At 33.9% G+C, this 23,847-nt stretch overlaps 2 protein-coding genes across 4 annotated transcripts in view; both read right to left on the bottom strand.

The window, feature by feature from the left end:
• Positions 1 to 3,840, bottom strand: part of LOC136038521 (uncharacterized) — a 40,644-nt gene extending 36,804 nt beyond the window's left edge. Inside the window, exon 1 of the mRNA XM_065721628.1 lies at positions 3,703 to 3,840. The gene's annotated coding sequence lies outside the window, so the exon portion shown is untranslated. The remainder of the gene's footprint in view (positions 1 to 3,702) is intronic.
• Positions 3,841 to 3,908: 68 nt separating this feature from the next.
• Positions 3,909 to 23,847, bottom strand: part of LOC136038520 (aarF domain-containing kinase 1-like) — a 51,920-nt gene continuing 31,981 nt past the window's right edge. For 2 of the 3 annotated variants that reach the window (XM_065721623.1, XM_065721624.1), the window contains 3 exons: positions 16,271 to 16,468; positions 10,646 to 10,788; positions 3,909 to 4,166 (listed from right to left, as the gene is read on the bottom strand). In XM_065721623.1, the coding sequence (XP_065577695.1) occupies positions 3,968 to 4,166; positions 10,646 to 10,788; positions 16,271 to 16,468 (540 nt within the window). In that variant the 3' untranslated portion in view covers positions 3,909 to 3,967. The remainder of the gene's footprint in view (positions 4,167 to 10,645; positions 10,789 to 16,270; positions 16,469 to 23,847) is intronic. The other variant, XM_065721625.1, reaches the window with a different exon arrangement.

Below are 23,847 nucleotides of genomic sequence, written 5' to 3'. Positions count from 1 at the left end.
AAATGGTATAGCCAAAGGGTTAGTTATCCAATGGTTCAGATTGTTTATTGGTACTTTTTTTTCTGTTAGTAGACATTATTCTTTTTTGCTAACTGAAAATTATGATTAATACATAACTATATCTGTTAACAAACACATCCTCCTAACAGTGGGTTTTCGATTATCTGCGATTCGTCAAGTAAATCTTCCAAACAGTTTGTGGAACCGAACTGTAAAATGGGAGTGATGCGGTTAAATAATAGACAAAACTTTGAAAAACTGACCTATGATATCAATAGATGTATCAAAAGAATCATCTTCTTAAGTTGATTCAAAATATAAAAGATTTATTAAGTTTAGTGTTACCCATCAAAGGAAACGAGCCTAAGAAATTTTTTTGGATTTTCGAAAAGGGGTGAAATCACCCCCCTAAAAGTCAAAGAATCTTGATTAAAACCATGCTGTCAGATTCAACGTATAATAGAACCCTATTGTAGGGGTTTCAAGCTCCTATCTGCAAAAATAAGGAATTTTGTATCTCTAGCCCGAAAAAAAAGACACGGATGCGTGTTTATTTTTTGGTAATTTTTTATTTTTCAGGGGTGATTGTATTGAACCAATGGTCTTACAATATTTTGAGAAAGGGGTCATTCGGACGAGAATTACCAGTTCTAGTGTCCTTTTCAAGTGATCAAAAAACTGAAGAGCAACTAGCTCCCCTCCCACGCCCCTTTTTACTCGAAATCGCCCGATAAAAATTTGTTATTATTTCTGAGGGGAGAATTTACCAAGGGGAAAATATTTTTCTGGGGCAAAATTTCAGGGGCAATTTTACACTGGGGGAAGCGACCGGAATTCCTACACGAAATTATTTTTATTTGCCTTACTTTCTCTTTGCTGACTTAATTTTAGGTGTGGAGATATTAAGGATAATTGTCTGGGGTAAATTTTCCCCAGGATTTAATTGTCTAGAAGATCTTCCTGTGGGGTGGGGTTGGGGGTATTTTTTGTGGAGGTGGAGCCATTTTCCTGGCATCATTTAAAAAAGTTAAAAATAAAATCAAACAAGAAGTTTTTCCAACTCAAATCAAGGAGCGGCATTAGAACTTAAAACTAATAGAAATTATGACGTATATGAGGGGTATTGCCCCCTCCTTAAAACTTCGTTCTTTACGCTGAAGTGTGAATGTCCTCCCAATTCTTTAATAGCGACTCCTGAAACGCAAGGATCGTTTAATTAGAACAATAAGAAGGTTTTTCAGAAGTACCAAAAAACTTAAGCGTGAAAACTGAGGTGTTGAGAAAAAAAGAACCGCCTTCATATACGCAATAATTTCTGTTCGTTTGGAGTTTTAATGTTGCTTCTTACTTTGAGTTGGAAAAATTTGTCTATTTTTTGTTTTTTTATTTTATGACTGCTAAGATAGATAAATACTTTATTAGTGTTTGAACCGAAAACGCGGTATTTCACATCCACAACTAAAAAAAATATATAAGTTGGCACTAAAAAAAAGAGAAGTAAACACAGCAAAATCTAGAAAGGAGAAAAAATTACAGATAAAAGAACAAAAGGAGGAAAAAATTACTACAACCTATATAAAAGTGATCGAAGAAAAGAATAATTAGCAAATTTAAAGAGGAGGTGATTAGAATTTTCAACATCACCACATGAGCAGTGTCACTTTTCCCGGTTTTGTGCAGGAAATAATTTAGTTGAAAATCAGTTATAGGTTGGTTTTAGTAAGAAGTCGGATTTAATATCTTAAGAGAAAAAAGGTCATCCTTACTGCGAAAAAAGTTCATCTTCCAGCTACTGATTAGAACAGTGTCATGTTCTAAGAATTCAATTCCAAAGTTCAACCCTTAACTGGCAGAGTCTGGTTTTTCAGACGCTAGCGCTAATTCTTTTTTTTAGTACTGGATTTTACTAGGAAACTAATATCACCTGTATCCTTCGGACCAGTTGAGCACTAAACCTCGGTAAAAGAACATCACTAAGTCACTTACAGGTACGTACATACTAGACTCTGGGGTTCAAAAGATGTTTCAACGTGATGTTTTCACCCTCTAAGTTCTGATCCTCCAGCTACTGATGGAATCAAACCTACTATACCAGTTATGATATATTGCAATGGTCAAAACGGCACGGGGAACAGCAAGAGAGGAAGTGATATTCATTTGTATTATTATATCTCTGCCCAAAAATTAAGCAGCCAATTCTTGAGTAAAGGCACTATCATCAGCAGAATGGCAAAATAATGGATATATAGGGGGTTAGAGATTTGGCCAGAAATTAGGACGATCTTTGTTACGATAAAGTAACAAGGATATTACAATAGTCCTATAGTGAATTAGGAGTGCAAAAGAAATGTGTGAGTGAATGGAATTTTGAAAGAGTCTCGAACCCCTCGAAAATAACATCAGATTGAAATGAAAACTTTAATACTGGAATTATCATAGTCAACAATCTATGCATAAGAGATTTACAGCCCCCCCCCCCCAACTTTAACATTAGGGAAAATCGCTTTTTCGCTTGCGAAGCACTGATGAATCTTCCCTTTTTGTTTTCTTTTTTCTTCTTTTTTCCCTAGGGCGATCTTAAGAACCAGCGGTCGTAGAATGTTTTCATGAGTCTCATTTGAAAGAAAATCACCATATCTTTGTACCCATTCACATAACAAAAGATATCATGCCTCAGCAAGGTTGCACTTTCAGCCTTTTAACACTTTTTAATAATATATATTTATATTTAAAAGATATATATATATATATATATATATATATATATATATATATATATATATATATGAATGAATGAATGAATGAATTTATTTAGTGATTCGACTTACAAAAAGTATTTCACTTTCTATTCTAAAGCTAAGCACTGCTGACAAAAAAGAAAAAGAAAGAAGAAAAAAAACAAAAAAAACATGAAAGCAACATAATTCATTTACCACACATAGATATAAAATACACGAAACATATTAATGAGTTCAAAATTCCATGATTCTAAAAATCTAGGCGACCAATTTTATATATATATATATATATATATATATATATATATATATATATATATATATATATATATCAAACAGTTAGTGGTAACGAATTGTAGTAAGAAGTGACCCAGCTCAATAGTAACCGAAAATCTAAGAAATGAAATCTTGATACCAATAGTTACATCAAAAGAATTGCATTTTTAGGCTGAGAAAATAAGGAAATAAGAGAAAATAAGTCTTATTTTAGAATATAGGGGGAAACACCCCCTAAAAGTTAAATTACCTTAATGAAAATCACACCATCAGATTCAGTGTATCAGAGAACCCTACTGTAGAAGTTTCAAGCTCACACCATTTTATATTATAAAAAATATAAACTCTTTGTTGAGAACTTGCTTGGAAGAGACGCTGGGGAAGGAAGAACGCCTTTTAAAATACGAAGTGCCTTATTTTGTTGCCTATGGAGAGGAATATAATGGAATCTGAAAGTATTCAAGTAAATAAGTGGACAGTAATTAGGTGCGAATGAAGAAGAGAAAAATAAATAGAACGCAGAGGCTCCAGAGACAAAACGAATTCCATACGGTGCATAACACCAAGGTTCCGTCCAAGCTTACGGAAGAGAGAAAAAGATGTAAACAAAACGTTCATAATGTTAATAAACATCGAAACGTTCCAGTAGAAAGAAAGGTATAAAACAAGAATCAGTAAAAAATATAACCTTATTTTTCCATCTCACATCGCCATCTCACCAGATGTAAAGCTTCTTTTTGATTGTTTAGACGTTTAAACGGCTCTCAGTCCACAGTATGCCACAAAACAGAGTCGTGCCATGACGTTTGGAAAAAAAAGATGTAAACGAAACGTTCATAATGTTAATAAACACCAAAACGTTCCAGCAGAAAAAAGATATAAAACAAGAATCAGTAAAAAATAAAAGTTTATTTTTCCTAAAGAGTCAACAAAACTAAAATTTTTCAAGAAATTCAGGAACGTAATCTGAGCAGTGAACCGATGGGCGAGAACAATATTAGCAAATACAACTGGTAGAGAGTGAGCTTAAACTGACACCATTTCTCGGAAGCACTTGTCTTGACAAAACACCATTTTGAATTACATTTTTTTAGCTTCTCCAAATAGACGCTTCGAACGCAACATCGAGACATAGTTATAAATGAAGACATGCTAAAGAGAAAAAATATATTACAACACTTTTTGTGTGGAAAACATATTTTAATTGAAAAATTTTGAAGAACAAATTCTAGAAAAAAAGGAATCTAAAAAATTATTGAGTGTTTATATGCTGCTTACTAGAGTAAGCAGCGCGTTCAAAATAAACCATTAGAGACATGCTTATCAGATTTTTAAACATTTCATAAAAAATGAACATTAAGAAAATTCGATATAAAAAAAACTTAGTATAGAGTTAGCAGCGGGGTCAAAATAAAAACCCTGAAGGCAGTTGTGAACACTTATTTGTGTAAGACACTTTCTTTTTACATATTCAAATAAGAATCAAAGGTGATAAATATCTTTATCATCGCATTTCTTTCAAAAATTTTTGAAGTTATCATCACTTAATATTCTGAATGACCCAATGAAATAGCCCAAAGAGGTTCATATTAAACCCTGCCCTCTTTAGGTTAAAATAGAAATTGGTGAGAAAACATTAAACCTTTTCTTCAGCGAAAGTGATAGGCTTTGGAGTGTTATAGTCAAATTAAACAAGCTACGACTATTCCAGAAACACTTTATTGTAGCAAACGTTACACAAGAAGGATTATAAATTATGTATTACGTGACAATCGGAAAGTTCACCACAAAGAGAGGATGCATGAAAGGTCTTCCCTCCTAACAAACAGTCTAAATCTTCTGTTAAAATTCAAACTAAAAAATAATCTCCCGTTTACTGTTGACTAATAAGGTGTTGGACCTGTACCAGATTCTGCACCAGACACTGCATTGTCAACGGTTCGGATTCTGCACCAGACCCTACATTGGAATTGATGTACGACAAAAAATGAAGAAAGTAAAAAAAAAAATTAAGAAAGAGACAAAACCAAATGAGGGTAGTTTTCAGTCAGCGAAAAAAAACGAAAAGAAAAGGCTGATATTTTATTAAGACATTCACTTAGTCGTTCTCGGTGCAAAAGGAAGAGCTAACTTTTTGAAGTTAGCTCTATCGACAAAAGGTACCTTTGGTAAGGGGGTTATGAGGGGTTTAAGACTTCTCCAGCTTGCTAGTAATGAAGAAAATTCATTTTCTAGGGATGCCACAGAAAATTATCATTTCCAAAAAAAATTACATGGTTTCAAAAACGTGGTATAGGCCAAAAATCGTCAAGCAGAAGATCGAGATGATAAGATGGCATAAAAAAGTGATAAAAATTCTATATATTCATTTTTTGTATTCCTGTTTTTATTTGCAGTGCTTTTCACTAAATTTTCATTAAATGTCGATTAAATGAAGATTGGTAACAATGGCAACAATATACTATAACTGGTAACAACGATCATATAAAAATGATAATTGGTAAAAAAAAACACATTTTCTTCTCGGGGGGGGGGGATAATACGTGCCCCGAAATATTGCAAAATTTATAAGGTCCCAGAACCCAGGGTCTGAGTGTATTCCTGAGTAATATTGCTGTAACAACTCAGAAACTTGTGCATTCAAACCTTGGGCTAGATCAGCAATAAGGCAACCTTAATTATTAACCATGATTACCAAAGAAAAACGTATCAAAACTTCTTCCCAGTCGATATCCTTTAATTACTTCTTCTAATTACTTCTCATTATTTAATTACTTTACCAGTTATTATTTTAATTACTTTATTAATTAATTAGTTTATACCTTAATTACTTCTTCCAAGCGAAATCTACTACGGGACAGCTTATACAGAAAAGAATAGCTCAAATATTTATTTTATGAAATTTGGTGAGTGTTTGATCCTGGCCAAAATTCATACTTATCTTAATTTACTATGGCTGTTTATACAGATCCCCTTTATATTGATCAGATCCTCCTTCCCTTCATGAAAGGGAAGGTTGAAGGGCCTATCCCCTAATCTTCAAAGATGAAGTAGACTCACTTATAAAAATCACACAGACGTATTTATGGAAATTTGCCTGGGCCAGTGGGAAAATCTACTACGAGACAGCTTCTATAGAAAAAAATAGCTCAAATATTTTATTTTATGAAATTTGGTGAGCGTTTGATCCTGGCCACAATTCACACTTATCTTAATTCACTATGGCTGTTTATACAAATCCCATCTATATTGATCAGATCCCCCTTTCCCCTCATGAAAGGGAAGGGCCTATCCTTTACCTTCAGAAATGAAGTAGATTCACTTATAAAAATCACACAGACGTGTTTATGGAAATTCGCCTGGGACAGTGGGCCAAAAACTTAAACACCCACATATGTCACGCAAGCTACAAATAGCATATCCCTGGAGTAAATTAAAGCCTAATTGCTTCAGCTTTAAGTACAATAGCATGTTAATTATCCTCCAATAATTAAACGTCTAGCGAATGGGTGCAAGGTCAAGGATGGGCTACGGATCCAATCAGAGATATTACGCAACAAAACAAAGAAAAGAAGAAATAAAATCTAGAGTGATTATTAATTCGTCTATTTTTACTAAATCATGAGAGCAAAGTCATTAAGCCTCTTTATTACCCCGAAACCCATGACCTCTATTCAAAAATCCCCAAAAGCGAGAGTAAAACAAAGTTTTGATAGAAGAGGATAAATGTACTAGTTGTGAGACGATGAAATAAAATAAAAAATCATGACAATCAAAAGATTAGAATCAAATCGGGAGAGGATGGAATCAAAAACGCTTTTTTGTTTTCTAATGGATGAATGTTTTTACGGCTTTGTTTATGTATTTTGCAAAAAACAGAGATTGTAACGCCATGCTCTGACCGAGTAACATGAAACTCAACTAACCGCCAAATCATAGCGTCGAGGAGAGCTGAAAAGAAGTATAGTCCTGAATATTCCCTTTGTAGTCCTGACACAAGTATAAGTAAGTAAGCCACCAACACGCGGAGCATAAATGAATGAGATCTGATAGAAAACACAACAACGACGAGAAAACAGTTATGGGAACTCAGGGTTAGAGTCTTCATAACTAAACGTAGAACCTTCTTTGTCAACAGAACAGACAAGCTTCCTCTTTCAGTGAGAATAACTACTACTACTACTAACAACTCACCACAGCACGAAGTCGTCAGAGGTCGACACAGCTACGCACGCTCACCCTCCATCCTAATCTATTCGAAGCCTCCCTATCTACACCCTCCTAGGAAGTTTCCATTTCCCTTAAATCTTTCTTCACATCCTCCCAGCCTAACCACAGACGGCCTGCCTTCAGTTTAGCCCTAGACGGTTGGCCGAAAACGACAATAAAGATGTTTCGCATAATAAAATTAGTTCAGAAAAAATGGAGGATTTTTACCTAAATGCTACTACTGCTACTTGCAACTCATAGCAATACCAAGCCACCTGAGGCCAACACAGCTACCCATACTCCTCTCCCTCCCCAGTTTTTTCAAATCTTCGCTCTTTACCCCCCTCCCCGTTCCATAAAGCTACAGTTTCCTTTAAACTCTTTCTTATGACCTTGTTTCGTGAGGAAGAATTAGCGACAGTACTAAAAGGATTAAAAAATAATAAGGCCTCAGGTGCTGATAGTGGGATAAATGAGTTTCTTAAATATGATGGCTCTGAGGTTAGAAATAAGCTACTGAAGATTATGAATATGATTTTTGAAAAAGGGGAAGTACCTAATGATTTTAGGAAAACCTTAATTAAACCACTGTATAAGAAAGGTGACAAAAGTGAGTGTCGTAACTATCGAGGCATTAGTCTGGTCTCTGTAGGTAGCAAATTACTTAGTAATGTGATACTTTTTAGACTGAGAGATACTATAGATAAAGTTTTAAAAGAAGGACAGAGGGGTTTCAGAAAAGGAAGAGGATGTGTCGACCAAGTTTTCACTCTTAGGTTCATAATTAATAAATCCCTTCGTTGTCAAACACCTTTGGTCCTCAGTTTTATCGATTATGAGCAAGCGTTCGATTCTGTTGATAGAAGAGCTGTAGTAAAGGTCCTATCCTTATATGGTATACCAGAAAAATACATTAAAGTGATTTGTATGCTATGTATGAGAATAATATTGCTGTTGTTAAGGTAGGAAATGAGGTTAGCAGCTGGTTCTGTATTAAATCAGGAGTTAAGCAGAGTTGTGTTCTATCCCCCTTTATATGGATCATTTTGTTGGACTATATCTTAAGGAGCACAAGGAAGGCAATGGGAGATCACGGAATCAAATGGAGAGGAAAAACTCCTCTGCACTTATATTATGCTGGTGATTTAAGCATATTAGATGAAAGTGTGAGCAAAACGAATGAATGAATTTTTAGAGGTTTTGCGAGTTCAGGGTGCTAGCATAAGTTGGAAATTAATGTTAAAAAGACTATGTCCCTAAGGCTAGGAATAAGTGAAGATGAAAAGATGACGTTGGGTACCGAAAAGATTGATCAGTTGGGCAGCTTCACTTACGTATGTAGGATTATTAGTAAAGACGGTGGGAGCCGTGAAGTTGTTAAAAGTAGAATAACTAAGGCTCAGGGTTTTTTTTCACAGTTAAAAGAGGTTTGGAAGAATAAGAAGATAGGTCTGAAAACCAAGATTCGAATATTGGAAGCAACAGTGATGACAGTTGTCAAATATGGCTCTGAAGCATGGGCGCTCCAAAAGCGGAAGAAGATTTGCTAGATATTTTCCAGAGAAATTGCCTACGGATTGTTCTGGGTACCCGGCTGACTGACCACATTTCAAACGGTAGGTTGTACGAAAAATACGGTTCAATCCCGCTTTCTAGGGCTATAATGAACGAAAGGTTGAGATGGCTAGAACACGTTCTGCGGATGAAGGAAGACGGATTGTCGAAGATTGTCCTTTTTGGCCAACCATCTGGGGCTACACGGAAAACAGGTCGTCCTCGTCTGGGATGGGAGGATGTTATGAATAAAGATTTAAAGGAAATGGGAACTTCTTGGGAGGGTTTAAAGAGGGAGGATTTGAATAAATTAGGTTGGAGGAGGAGCGGGCGTAGCTGTGTTGGCCTCAGGCGGCTTGGTGCTGCAGAGAGTTATTAGTAGTAGTAGCAGTAGTAGTAGCAGTAGTAGTAGCAGTAGTTATGACCTTTTCTCCCATTTACGGACGACGTAATTTCCGTTTAGCCCTAGACGGTTGGTCAAAAAGGACAATAAAGATGTTCCGCATAATAAAATTAACTAAGAAAAAACGAGAATTTTTACCTAAATGCTACTATTACTACTACTTGCAATTCATTGCAATACCAAGCCACCTGAGGCCAACACAGCTACCCATACTCCTCTCCCTCTCAAGTTTTTCAAAACTTCCCTCTTTACCCCCCCCCCCTCTGTTCCATAAAGTTGCAGTTTCCTTTAAACTCTTTCTTATGACCTTCCTTCCCATTTAGGGACTACGTGCTTTTCGTTCAGCCCCGGATGGATGGATAAAAAGCACAATCTTTGGGAATATGTAATCCTTCTTCCATAAAACGTGACCTACCCATCTTAAATTTTTCTAGAAACCGGTCAAGAATTATAGCTCTAGAAAACAGGATCAAGCCGTATTATTTAAGACAGCTTATTGTGTTATACATGGTGAGTTAATAGAGTAAAAAAAAAGGTAAAGGATACGGCATTAGACTTTACAGTCCGTACCGGCGGTGCTGATCTCCGTTTCTTGGCCCTTCAGCCAGGAAGTGCAATGGGGGGTTAGGGGCCAGCCACCCTGTGCTTTCGCACACCGTTCCTGTTTACCTTCCCCAGATTTCTCCAGATACCCATTTAGAGCTGGGTTGACTCTGGCTAAGCTTACAGAGTCACACCACTGACCCCCGTCCCAAACTGAAGAATTGGGTACACCGGGATTCGAACCCGCGTCCTCTCAGACAAGGGATCCCGAATCGAGCGCACCAACCCACTCGGCCAGGACAGCCGTCCTAACATTAATCTCAGACGATTCAAGTATGTGTTTCTAAGCCTTCCAAAACGCCATTTCTGAGAGCCATACTTGATTATAGCCAATAGGGTCCAGCTTATTCCCATAGAAAATTCCCCCACGTTTAAAATTGAGCAGCCATAGAGAAAGTATTACAAATAAAATTAATGAGGCAAGATTTTTTTTGAGGGAGGGGGGGAATGATCCTAGTCAATGGATCCATCTCAATCGATCCGGCTTACTCCGCCAGAAAATCCCCCCCCCCATGTACAACTGATCAGCCACACAGAAAGTGTGACAAATAAAAATAATAGAGAAAACTAGGGAGAGGGAGTGTAAGCTTAAAAACATTGGGGTTCGGTATATCCCATCGGAAATCCCCTCCTTCAAAAATCAATACCTTGACTTCCAATATTCCAATCTTATTTCGAAAAATAAAATGAAACAAAAAAGTATTATTTCAAAATACCGAGAACAAGATTCGGCTTGACATGTATAAGCACAGCCTTGAACTTCTTACAAGTGATATAAATATATTTGCTGATCTTAGACAACCATTCCCGCATCTCTGAAAACAAAATGGTTAAGTTATAAGAGAATAAAATATTTTCTTACCTGTGCTGCGTTTTCAGGGCATATTCAATACTCCTTAGCAGATCATTTGTTTTAAAAATAAGCAGCATTTCTCTAGGAACTCGATTCAAGACGTCAGCAATTTGTACTAAATATTTACTAGCATCGGCTTGAATCTCATTTTGCTAAAATGGAGAATAAAATGACTAATTGTTCAAAATACAAGATTAGGTTCAGAAAGAAGCTTCCCATCTTGTTTCAATTAAATAATTTTTCATTAACTAAAAGCGTTTTAATAAAATCTTTTAGAGATTTTTAAATGTACATAAAAAAAATCAGAGCATTTTATTTTCAAACAAACATAACTTCTGATATTTGTAGCGACGTCATATGGTCTTTTTCGCTGGACATATTTTGCCATATTTTGTCAAAACTTGGCCAAACTTTTTAGAGCCAGTTCAGCATTTTTTTTTTTTTTTTTTTTTTTTTTTTTTTTTTTTTTTTTTTTAATCAAGATGGGGTAAAAGGTTGTAATCAAACACTCCGATATTATTAGAAGCGACAAAATGACATTTACAAATTTTGTTAAATCGCCTCCCTGTCCATAGATTCTCATACATTTTTCTTTTCCAAATATAAAAAAAAGGAAAAAATATAATATGGGTAACTCAGGTTCAAATAACCACCGAAACAATTTACATACCATATTGAACGTCAAAGTATAAAAAACTAAAATCGCTGAGTCAACTTTATATTCACGGCTCTTGAATCCATTCTACTTTGTTCCATATTTTGAAAAATCATTTTGCTAGTTAAGAAATTGGAGTTTCTGTATTTATTAATCTTAAAAAAAAGGATAATATTTTTTCACCTACATAGCACACTCGAAAAATCGAATTCAAGGGATTTTACAAAGAAACATTAGAAAGAGAGAGAAATTTATTAAAACAACAAAAACACAAGAGAGAAAAAAGGAAGAAAAAGGAAAAATTACTGTTAAAAATTAATATGAAGAATAATTTTAAAAATGAAGGGGAATTTTAGAATTGTAAATACTTGAATTGAACTTTTCCTAAAGTGTTTAATCTGTGCCCCCACCAGTAGAAACTTGATGCTACCACAAGATAAAGCATCCCTCAGAGTGTGTCAAGTGTACAATAAAAGTAGAAAAACGGGAGTTACATTTTTTCAATTTTTATTTTAGATTCTTAAAAATTAAAACTAATTTCCAAACTAGACCAAAAATAATTAAAAAACTTGGAAAAGAAAAAGAGCCATGAGTACGACGCAAACTCACTACATTCAACCAGTTTTCTGTGTATTCTGTGTAAAAAAAAAATAACCAAACGAAAAGCAGCAATTCAGGTATGTTGAAGAGCCCCCCTCCCAGATGAAAAAGAACTTAAAACTTTATGGCACCTTGTTCGTGATGCCTTGATGACACCATGAGTACGACGCAAACTCACTACATTCAACCAGTTTTCTGTACTAATCTGCTTTTTAATTCTTACTCTCCTCCGAAAAAAAATAACCAAACGAAAAGTAGCAATTCAGGTATGTTGAAGAGCCCCCCTCCCAGATGAAAAAGAACTTAAAACTTTATGGCATCTTGTTCAAATTATCAACAAAAGTTATTTTTATGCTCAGTTATATTGGACCGCTCAGAACATCCTGCGTTTAGACTAAGCGTGCTAATCGTGCATTTCATTTTAAGGCCCTGGCCGATAATATTATTTTGCAAGCTAGAACAACGACCGCTCAGAACATCCTGCGTTTAGACTAAGCGTGCTATTCGTGCATTTCATTTTAAGGCCCCGGCCGATAATATTATTTTGCAAGCTAGAACAACGACCGCTCAGAACATCCTGCGTTTAGACTAAGCGTGCTATTCGTGCATTTCATTTTAAGGCCCCGGCCGATAATATTATTTTGCAAGCTAGAACAACGACCGCTCAGAACATCCTGCGTTTAGACTAAGCGTGCTATTCGTGCATTTCATTTTAAGGCCCCGGCCGATAATATTATTTTGCAAGCTAATCGTACGCATAGAGGACCTGGAAAGTCAAGCTTCGCCACCAAAAACTTGTGATTTTTACTACATTTATCATACAGATAGCCTTTTTTTGTGCAATTTTGACTAATTGAGACAGCACTAACTCCGACAATGACGTCATTTAATGAAGCCAATACCACCCAAAAAATTACATCACAATAATACTGTCAGAGGTTGATCGCATTTTCCAAAGCCAGTTTTACGTAGTAGGATTTATTTGAATACTTACGCAACAAATATCTACGATAAAAAGTGTTCCATTAAATACGCGCACGCAGGCCAGTCCCATAAAAAGAAAGGAGGGAGATGAAAATTGATGAATTTTTATGCCACTATTTTCTCACTTTTCAAGAGGAAGGAGAGAGTCGCAAACACATCGGAATTACGCAGCACAAGCCCCAATAATGAGGTCACTTGTTCATTTTCACACCACGTAATTTTAAAATCAAAGGAAATTATTGGATTATAAATGCTTGAAAAAACAATTGGACTTTGTGCATTTTTGTGCAATTAGTATTTGTGTGCAATTTAGCCTAATTGAGACAACACAAGTCCCGACAAAGACGTCGTTGCATGAAGCCCACAGCACCTCAAAAAATGATGTCACAATAATACTGTCAGAACTGGACCGCATTTTTCAAAGCAAAGCCAAGAAAGGACGGTGATGAAAAGAGGTGAATTTTTAGGCCACTGTTTTTTCATTTTTCAAGAGGATTGAAAGAGAGTAGCCGCCAAGACATCGGAATTACGCAGCACAAGCCCCAATAATGACGTCACTTGTTCATTTTCACACCACGTAATTTTAAAATCAAAGGAAATTATTGGATTATAAATGCTTATAATGCATTATAATGCAGCCAAGAAAGGACGGTGATGAAAAGAGGTGAATTTTTAGGCCACTGTTTTTTCATTTTTCAAGAGGATTGAAAGGGAGTAGCCGCCAAGACATCGGAATTACGCAGCACAAGCCCCAATAATGACGTCACTTGTTCATTTTCACACCATGTAATTTTAAAATCAAAGGAAATTATTGGATTATAAATGCTTGAAAAAACAATTGGACTTTGTGCATTTTTGTGCAATTAGTATTTGTGTGCAATTTAGCCTAATTGAGACAACACAAGTCCCGACAAAGACGTCGTTGCATGAAGCCCACAGCACCTCAAAAAATGATGTCACAATAATACTGTCAGAACTGGACCGCATTTTTCAAAGAAAATGCTCTCCGCCAAGAAAGCACGGTGATGAAAAGAGGTGAATTTTTAGGCCACTGTTTTTTCATTTTTCAAGAAGACCGAAAGGGAGTAGCCGCCAAGACATCGGAATTACGCAGCACAAGCCCCAATAATGACGTCACTTGTTCGTTTTCACTTCGCGTAATTTATTGTTGTATCAACTTGATAAAATACTTTGATGCTTATTTCTTCTACAAGCACCTTCTTACATATTCATAAGCGAAAAAAGTTAATGAAAAGTAGATAATACCAATAGGCATTGAGCAATGGCTTAATTTTAAATTTTTTAGAGTTACAAACTTAAAATACCTCAAAGTATAAAATCCGAAAAAGTTGATTATTTCAGAAAACTGAAACGAGAGAAAACACCACGAGTAAAAACACATACAAAAAACGACAAAATCTTGACACATTTAACTTTAGCAGTTGATACAAAATATATTAACAAAAAGTGAATAATTTGACAATATACATAATAAAAATGCACCATTATATAGGAGGTATGTCCTATAAAAAGGGAGAAGGGGAGGCAAAGTACCTTTTTATGCTATTTTTTTGCTTTGACAAGGGGGAGGGGGGAGCCGCAAATACATAGGAATTTTGGGTTACTAGAGATTACACAGTGAATAAATTATTGCATTAGGGAAGCATGATAATCTTTAAAAACAAAATCCTTTTTATCAGCAGTGCAGCACAATAATACTAGTAATCATAATAATAATAAATTTATTTCTCTAAAAGTCCTAGGGTTCTAATTCAAAACATAATAAAAGTCCTCCGTTCTAACTAATTCAAGCTGCATAAAAAAAAATATTACAAAAACCTATTTTTGTGCTCCATTGCTAGCATAAGAAATCATCCTAACCTTGCAACACTTATAAAAACTCATACACAACACTTGCAACTTGACACTTAACACTTGTCATAACACACTCGTAACACTCATAACTCCACAATACTTCCGAGCTATTTTTCATTAAGCCTACATCCTCCATAAGTTTCCTTTCACACCTCACTCAATTCTTCAAACACACACATCGCACGACCCATAACTCTCATACAAACTTCTACACATAGGGCAAAAGTAAAGATCATCGCCCTCTTGCTTCCTCCCCAGGTATTTTCTTCTTAGCGTAACTAGTAAACTGTTTCCCCCAATATAAATTAACTTCTATTTTCACAAATTCACCTTAGAAAATACCCTTTCATCCCATTTTTATCTATACCACCACGTAGAGGCTCAAAGAATCAGAAAGACGTCTTTTAAACTCCCAAACCTGTACCTCTTGGAGTCGCAAAAGCTCATCCATTGTTCCGTACTTGCCCTATTCCACAACCCCGTAGAATCTTCCTGCTTAGTACGGCCAAAAACATGAAGGCCCATCTCTAATAGCTTCTAAATAAGGAAATTTAAGCAGCCGCGCTCATGGCGGTTTCACAATACGCTCCCACAACCTCTTCCTTCCGTTACTCTCCCACAACCTCTTCCTTCACAATACGCTCCCACAACCTAATCATATTCACTAGCTTTCAATGTCTTCGCTAAAAGATTCCCAAATCTCCTCTAACTAAAAAAACTATTATTATCTCTATTTACACCTAGCTATCAAATATATCTTAGATAAACGGTTTCAAATTTACCACTTTTCTGGAACCCCCCAACTTCCAATACCTTATTCCAAAAATTTCCTTCTGTATCCTAATATATCTTATACTCTTATCTGCCTCCTTAAGACAAAATTCGACCACATCCTATACATCTCCTCGCTACGTCCTATATGTCTACTAAATAATTTACCCTTTGCCTTACACGTCACTCCTAAATATTTCCATTCTTCCTGGAATTGGACCTCACTACTTATATACTAGTCACAGTATTTACCATATTACCATATGGTATTACCATATGGTATTACCATAGTATTACCATATGGTAGTCACTAACTGAGAGAACATACGTTACTACCGGGAACATATGGAATAGCTTTAATCCCCCCCCCCCCATTCCCATATTACCAAGGTTTTAACGGTTTAGTCTATATCTATTTCTGCGTCTTATCTAATTTGCCCTCAGCTCCAATATATGCTTTCCAACTATTTTGTCCAGTCCCATAAAAAAAAAATATTTTTTACATGCCTGACCAATAGCTTAAATAGTCATATTCGAAAAAACTTTGAAAAAAGAGAAAAATCGAGATAAGAGCGTAAATGCGAGGTGCAATTTTGAAAACCCCATCATACAATTTAGAAAGTAATCCTTTTACACTGATTTAATTAAAACTAAATTAATTGTACTGAGGATTGTTTAGATCTTAATGACTTCTATTACATTTTAAATGATATTTTAAATCATAAAATTTATGGATGCATTTTTTTTACCTCTTGTGAACTCATCTTCTGTTTATCAATACCACTTAATATGGAATTCCAAGACCTTCCAGTTACCATACAGGCAAAGAGGCCAAAGAGCTCTCCAACACCTAATTCTTCTCCATATTTTTCAATCTGTTTTAAGTCAGCGTTTAAGATGCTGAGCCAAAACTTGGAATATGTACACCGAAAGCGGTCACCAAGAGTCTAAAAGAAACAAATTACTGTAAGAGAATTTCAGAAGGCTATTTGACCAAGTCTTCTTTGACTTTTTGTTTTTAGGTTTTGTCGTCAAAAGTCTTTGAACAAGCCTTCTTCGACTTTTTGTTTTTAGGTTTTGTCGTCAAAAGTCTTTGACCAAGTCCTCTTTGACTTTTTGCTTTTAGGTTTTGTCGTCAAAAATCTTGATGCCCAAAAGAGCTTCTGTTCGGGGTGGGATTTTTACCAGAAGAACTTTTATTCGAGGGCGCTTTAAGGCTAGGCATTAGGGGTGTTTACTTGCATTTTTCAGACCCAATAACGATAGGAGAAATACTCATTTCAATTTCAAAGAGAAACATTCTTTTTACCTGCATTTTGCGACCGATTAAAAGGTATAGTATAAAAAGTCACTGAGTCTGAAAAAAATATCGTAAAAAGGGTTTCAAAAGCCAACTTGGCTAAGTCTAACACGTGCGACTTTCTTTTTGTGTTTTTATTGTCAAAGACCTTGATTACCCAGAAGAATTTCTGTTCGGGGTGAGGTATGGGTTTAGGAAGTTTTTAAACTGTATTTTCAAGACCAATTTACGAGTCAAAAAATTTTTTTTGGCTTCTCCTGAGAAAGATTCTTTTTACCTGTATTTTAAGAAAATATTATACATTTTATCGAAATAAGTCGCTAAGAGTGTGAAAGAAAGAAATTGTCGTAAAAAGATTTTAGAAACCAATTTTACGAAGTTTGACACATTTAATTTTTTTTTTTTTTGAGATTTTGCCGTCAAATAGCTTGATTGACTCCCAACCATAGAAGCCATCATTGATATGCAACGATTTAGATTAACGCCTCTTTTCCTTATCCTTAAATTTTCATTTCCTTATAATTTAAATAGGCTTATTTGTTTTTAATCTTCTTGAAGTGTTGAAACTTAAATTTCATGTATATATTTTTTTTATCAAATTTATCAACTGAAGGTTTTAACTTGTATTCAATGAATGTTTATTACTTTTACTAATTTTAGTTCGGAAAGTGAGCTCGGCCGAATTGGGCTTAAGATAGTTCTTTTTTTTTAATAAATAAAAAAACGAGCTTTTTTAACTTGAAGTAAGGAGCGACATTAAAACTTAAAACGAACAGAAATTACTCCGTGTATGAAAGTGGCTGTTCCCTCCTCAACGCCCCGCTCTTTACGCTATACTTTGACTCTTTCTCTCAACTCTACTTTTTAAAACAGTAAAAAACTATAGCGTAAAGAGCGGGGCGTTGAGGAAGGAACAGTTTTTTTAAGGGGTATTCCCCCTATTTTCTAAAATAAGGCAAATTTTCTCAGGCTCGTAACTTTTGATGGATAAGCCTAAACTTGATGAAACTTATATATTTAAAATCAGCATTAAAATGTAATTCTTTTGATGTTTTTAGAGTCTCTGTTACTATTGAGCCGGGTCGCTCCTTACTACAGTTCGTTACCACGAACTGTTTGATCAAGTTGGTAGACCCTGAGGTTAGGTCGAAGGTCGAGACCAAGTCAGTTGATTTTTTGAATTAAAATCAAGCTGGTGGTTTTTGATGAACATCACAAACCACCGAAATCGAAAACTCAGGCTTTCTCATGCTAGCAATCGAACAAGGAAAAATATTTTTGTAATTTGTGTAGTGATTGCGCCGAGTGATTTAGTTAAACTTGCATATTTCATTTGTATTATCAAAAAAAATGCCCTCCCCCTAAATTTTGAAACATACATTTTGCCCCTCCTTAAATCTTTGATTATTAACGAAGGCCAGTGTGCTTAATATGAAAAAAAGAGAAAAACAGAAGTTTTTTTGCAGTTGAGGATAGTTTGGGAAAATAGGAAGATTAATAAAATTAGGATTCTAGAAGCCACAAGAATTACGGTGGTCAGATGCATTGGTTTTGAAGGGTTTTGAAGCATTGGCGTTACGAGAAATTGAGGAAAATATGCAAGCAAAGCCTTCCTGGCCGAGTGGGTTGGTGCGCTGGATTCGGGATCCCTTGTCTGAGAGGACGCGGGTTCGAATCCCGGTGTACCCAATTCTTCAGTTTGGGACGGGGGTCAGTGGCGTGACTCTGTAAGCTTAGCCAGAGTCGACCCAGCTCTAAAAGGGTACCTAGAGAAATCTGGGGAGGGTAAACAGGAAGCATTGTACTTCCTGGCTGAAGGGCCAAGAAACGGAGATCAGCACCGCCGGTACGGACTGTAAGGTCTAATGCCGTATCCTTTACCTTTTCATTTTTTTTATCCATGAGGGAGGGTATCAGGTTTGAACCCCTCAAATATATATATATATATATATATATATATATATATATATATATATATATATATATATATATATATATATATATATATATATATATATATATATATATATATATATATATATATATATATATATATATATATATATATATATATATATATATATATATATATATATATATATATATATATATATATATATATATATATATATATATATATATATATATATATATATACATATATATACATATATATATATATATATATATATATATATATATATTATATATATAATATATATATATATATATATATAATATATATACATATATATATATATATATATATATATATATATATATATAAATATATATATATATATATATATATAATATATATATATATGTAGTAGCTGTTGGGGTGGCGCTTCGCGCCCCCCCCCCCAAGCCCCCCCGCGCGCGTAAGTCGTTACGCGCCATATTAGTTACGCGCCATTGTAGTTGTGTCCCTATGTCCCACCTGTGAATATAGATATATATATATATATATATATATATATATATATATATATATATATATATATATATATATATATATATATATATATATATACATATATATATATATATATTTAACTACGTAAAACTTGCGAATATACAACATTCTTTGCTGTCCCATTGTCTGTGCATATAAATAGATTGTCAGGTTTACCGACTCTTGAACATGCAACATATAATGGTCCATGGGAAAACAATCCGTATTCAGATCTATACCTCATGATTCTAATGATTGCCCTTGAGCTTTGTTGATGGTGATTGCTAATCGACCATTCCCTGAGTCGCCATCGTCATTTATATATCCCCCTGTGCACCCCGGCGTCCCCTTTGTAGTTATGTCCCTGTGTCCCGGTCGTCATTTATATTCCCTGTGTCCCGGTCGTCATTTGTGTCCCGGTGTTCCAGTCTGTGATTTCTCTTTGAGTGTCCCGGGCGTCATTTATATTCCTTGTGTCCCGGTGTCCCGGTCGTCATTTATATCCCCCTGTGCCCCCCGGCGTCCCCATTGTAGTTGTGTCCCTGTGTCCCGGTCGTCATTTATATTCCCTGTGTCCCGGTCGTCATTTGTATCCCGGTGTCCCGGTCTGTATATACATTCGTTTTTTAGTTTTGTTTTTCTCCTTTATTTTTTTCCTTTTTTCTTTTTTTTCTTTTTTAGTTTATTTAGATTTTTAGATTTTTTAGTTTTTTTATTAGTTTTTAGTTTTTTTGTAGTTTTTACCATTTTTTTAGTTTTTTTAGTTTTTTTTTTTACTTATGTCCTGGTCGTCATTTATACTCCCTGTGTCCCGGTCGTCATTTGTGTCTCGGTGCTTTGTTGATTGCTAATTTATATTATATTTATATTAATATTTTTTATATTTATTAATATTTTTTTAGTTTTCTTTTTCTCTTATTTTTCAGTTTTTTCCTTTTTTTTAGTTTTTTCTTTTTTAGTTTTTAGTTTTTTTTTGCTTTTTACCTTTTTTTAGTTTTTTTAGTTTTTTTAGTTTTTTAGCTTTTTTAGTTTTTTTATTAGTTTTTAGTTTTTTTTTAGTTTTTGCCTTTTTTAGTTTTTTCAGTTTTTTTTAGTTTTTAGTTTTTTACCTTTTTTTATTTTTTTTTAGTTTTTTAGCCTTTTTAGTTTTTTTTCTTTTTAGTTTTTTTTGTAGTTTTTACCTTTTTTAGTTTTTTTTCTTCTTTTGTATTAGTGTGAAATAATTCAGACGTCATATGCGGACAAACACGACGTCACTCGACAGACAGACAGACAGACATAACCCACAAACAACTTATTTTTATATATATTTATTCATATTTTTTTAGTTTTCTTTTTCTCTTTTATTTTTCAGTTTTTTCCTTTTTTTTAGTTTTTTTCTTTTTTAGTTTTTAGTTTTTTTTAGTTTTTTACCTTTTTTTATTTTTTGTTAGTTTTTTTAGTTTTTTAGCTTTTTTAGTTTTTTTATTAGTTTTTATTTTTTTTGTAGTTTTTGCCTTTTTTTATTTTTTTCAGTTTTTTTTTAGTTATTAGATTTTTACCTTTTTTTAGTTTTTTTTAGTTTTTTAGCTTTTTTAGTTTTTTTTTCTTTTTAGTTTTTTTTGTAGTTTTTACCTTTTTTAGTTTTTTTCTTCTTTTGTATTAGTGTGAAATAATTCAGACGTCATATGCGAACAAACATGACGTCACCTGATCCATCCACAGATCCACACACAGACAACTTATTTTTATATATATAGATATTTATATAAATATTAATATTTGTGATAATAATAAATTAAGTTTTAAAACGTATAATAAAACGGATGATTTTGATTTTGAAGTGATTAGTTCCCCATTCCCTGAAAGTAATATACACTCACATATCACATATTCGGCGCTTTTCTCACAGTTACTTCGTTATGCAAGGATTTGTAGTAATTATATTGATTTTAAAAATAGATGTAAAATCTTAAGCCAAAAATTGATATCAAGAGGTTTTTCTGCAAATAAATTAACTTGGCAATTTAAAAAATTTAGTTTTCATTATAACGAACTTTTAAATAAATATCAAAAGAATTATCTGGAAATACTTAAAGAAACTTTCAACTAATTTCGGAGGTTCGAGAAATGATGATGCAGCGTCATTTATTTTGAATTGTGTTTCTAATAGAGCGGATTTTTTTTTTTAAAATAGCCACATGGTAAAGATGGATTCTATAATTGTTTAGTTCATTCAGGTTTTTTGCAATGTGTTAATATTTGTGATTTGGTAAAAGTTATCATATTTAGTTTACCTATTGTTGCTAAAAAGAGGGATATATTAACAGGATAAGCTTATTGTGGTGATACTTGGTTGTTTTACATTTGCTGGTTGTTTTTTTTTTCATAGGCATGTATTTTGGGGGTGATACCTGACACGGGGATGCCATGGATATTCTGTGGTAGCCACAACACTTGACTGGATAGAGAATTTAATGTGGCGAAATCCTATAGGCAAGTGTATTCTCCCGATGAGCCCTTGTGTTGGGTTGTTGCCTCTGAATTATTTGTCTTTATTGTTTCTATTGTTTGGTAAATGACGACTTATACTTATTGACGACATGACTGCCTGTCCATGGATTATTCTTTATGGTTGATTGTGTATGGCTATGCTGTTTGACCTATGTGATTGTATGGATGAATAGGGTTAAGGCCTCATTCAAGTGCTGGTCTATATTAATCACTAATTTAGGAAAACAGTCTTCCTTTTCTCCTTCTGTCTCTCTTTTTTTTTATGTGTTTGTGCTGTTGCATTGGTGATTTCTCTTTTCATAATATTATTCCAGGTTGGACCCAGTGCAGGTGGAGAAAATTTTTTAGTTTTCTCCCCGACAGACCTTTACCCTGGTCCAGGTTTTTAACCTGATATTGTTAATTATTGGTGAGATGGCACTTATGCAAATTTCATGTTCTTTCATGTTTTTGTTTATGTATTTATTGATCTATTGACCTTGGCATGTTTTTTGGACTTTGATTGTTGGATTTTGATTTGGATGTTGGTTTGTTTTGGATTTATTTTCAATAACTTTTAATGCAACAAAACACAAATATTAGCCTCGGAACTCGGAACGATTTTTTAAAACTTAGTAAGTGTAAGAGTCGTTGTTTTCTTTGCCAAGATCCTTTTATCCCACGGACTTCTGTTAAAAGTACATTGTATAATAAAAATTTTGCATGCAAGTTACGTGGTAATGTTAATTGTAAAGCAACCAATGTAATTTACCTATTAGAATGTAATAAATGCTGCCTACAATATGTGGGGGAAACAACTAATAATATATATAAAAGATTTTCTGGACACAAGACAACAGTTAATAATGAAAAAACTAATAACTATCTAGTTCAACATTGTAATAATGGTAAATGTTCCATATCAGATATAACTGTCACAATTTTAGAAAATTTAGAGTTAGAAAATTTAAATAAAGAAGAGAAGAATAATAGACTACGTAAACAGGAGGATTTCTGGATCCATACTCTTGGTACAGCTTATCCTTTTGGGCTAAATGATCGTGTAGCAAAATATGGTGACATGTCTCAGGTTGTTGTTAAATGTATTGATGGTTTTATGGACCATCCTTCTTTTACTTGTCCTACTAAACGTAAAAACGATCGAGAGGAAATAGGAAAAATAATAGAAAAAATGAATTAGATTTACATATGCTTTCTGTAGATCTATGCCATCTACTTGAATCTAACGGTATGATTTCTGTAATAAAATGTCTAAATAATTTATCCAAGAGGAATTTAATCAAATTTTTCTGGATTGTTAAGAATAATACAGCTCTTGAATACAATTTTAAAGTAATATGTGATACAATTTGCATTCTAACTAAAACGAAATTTATTTCAAAAAAGAAAAAGTTTGATAAGATTGGTAATAAGGATAACAGATTATATTTACCTATTAATTTTACTTGTAAGCAGATTGAAGATATTAATTTACCAAAAATTTTAAATCAGCGGTATGTGAAACAGGCCCTTCCTAGTAATTTGAATTGTAATGATAGTCCAGTTTTAACTTATAAATTTTCAAAAACTATTGGGCAAATTATTTTTAATTATAATTTAATACTTAAAAGATTAGATAGTGATATAAATTGGAAACCGGTTTGTAATTGTAAGCAACTTGGCCCATTTGTAAATCCTACTTACAAACATCTTATAACAGGGGACTTGTCAATAATAAAGCAAGATGATCTTCAAATTATAATGAATAAAGGGGCTAATTTCCGTCTTTCTCATCATCTGAAACCATCGAGTGTTCTTGATGGCTTGGAAAATGATTTTGATTTATTTATTGATAAGTGGTGTAAGAAAGAGAATAAAAATAAAGAGAGTTTTCAAAGTTGGAAGAATTTCATTATTAGTAAAATAAGAAATAAAATATATTCTAACTTAAAAAATAGTAACACTAAATCATTATTTTATAATGCGAAGATTAAACAAGCAATTGCTAATCTACAGAATGAATTTGTAATTGTGCCAGTGGATAAAGCTAATAATAATTTTGCCATAATTTGTCAGAAGCTGTATTGTGATATCTTAAA

This window comes from Artemia franciscana, chromosome 18 (genome assembly GCF_032884065.1).
Source record: "Artemia franciscana chromosome 18, ASM3288406v1, whole genome shotgun sequence".
In the NCBI taxonomy this organism is placed as follows: domain Eukaryota; kingdom Metazoa; phylum Arthropoda; class Branchiopoda; order Anostraca; family Artemiidae; genus Artemia; species Artemia franciscana.
Note: the sequence above shows the minus strand (reverse complement) of the source record. Positions and strands in the feature narration are given on the sequence as shown.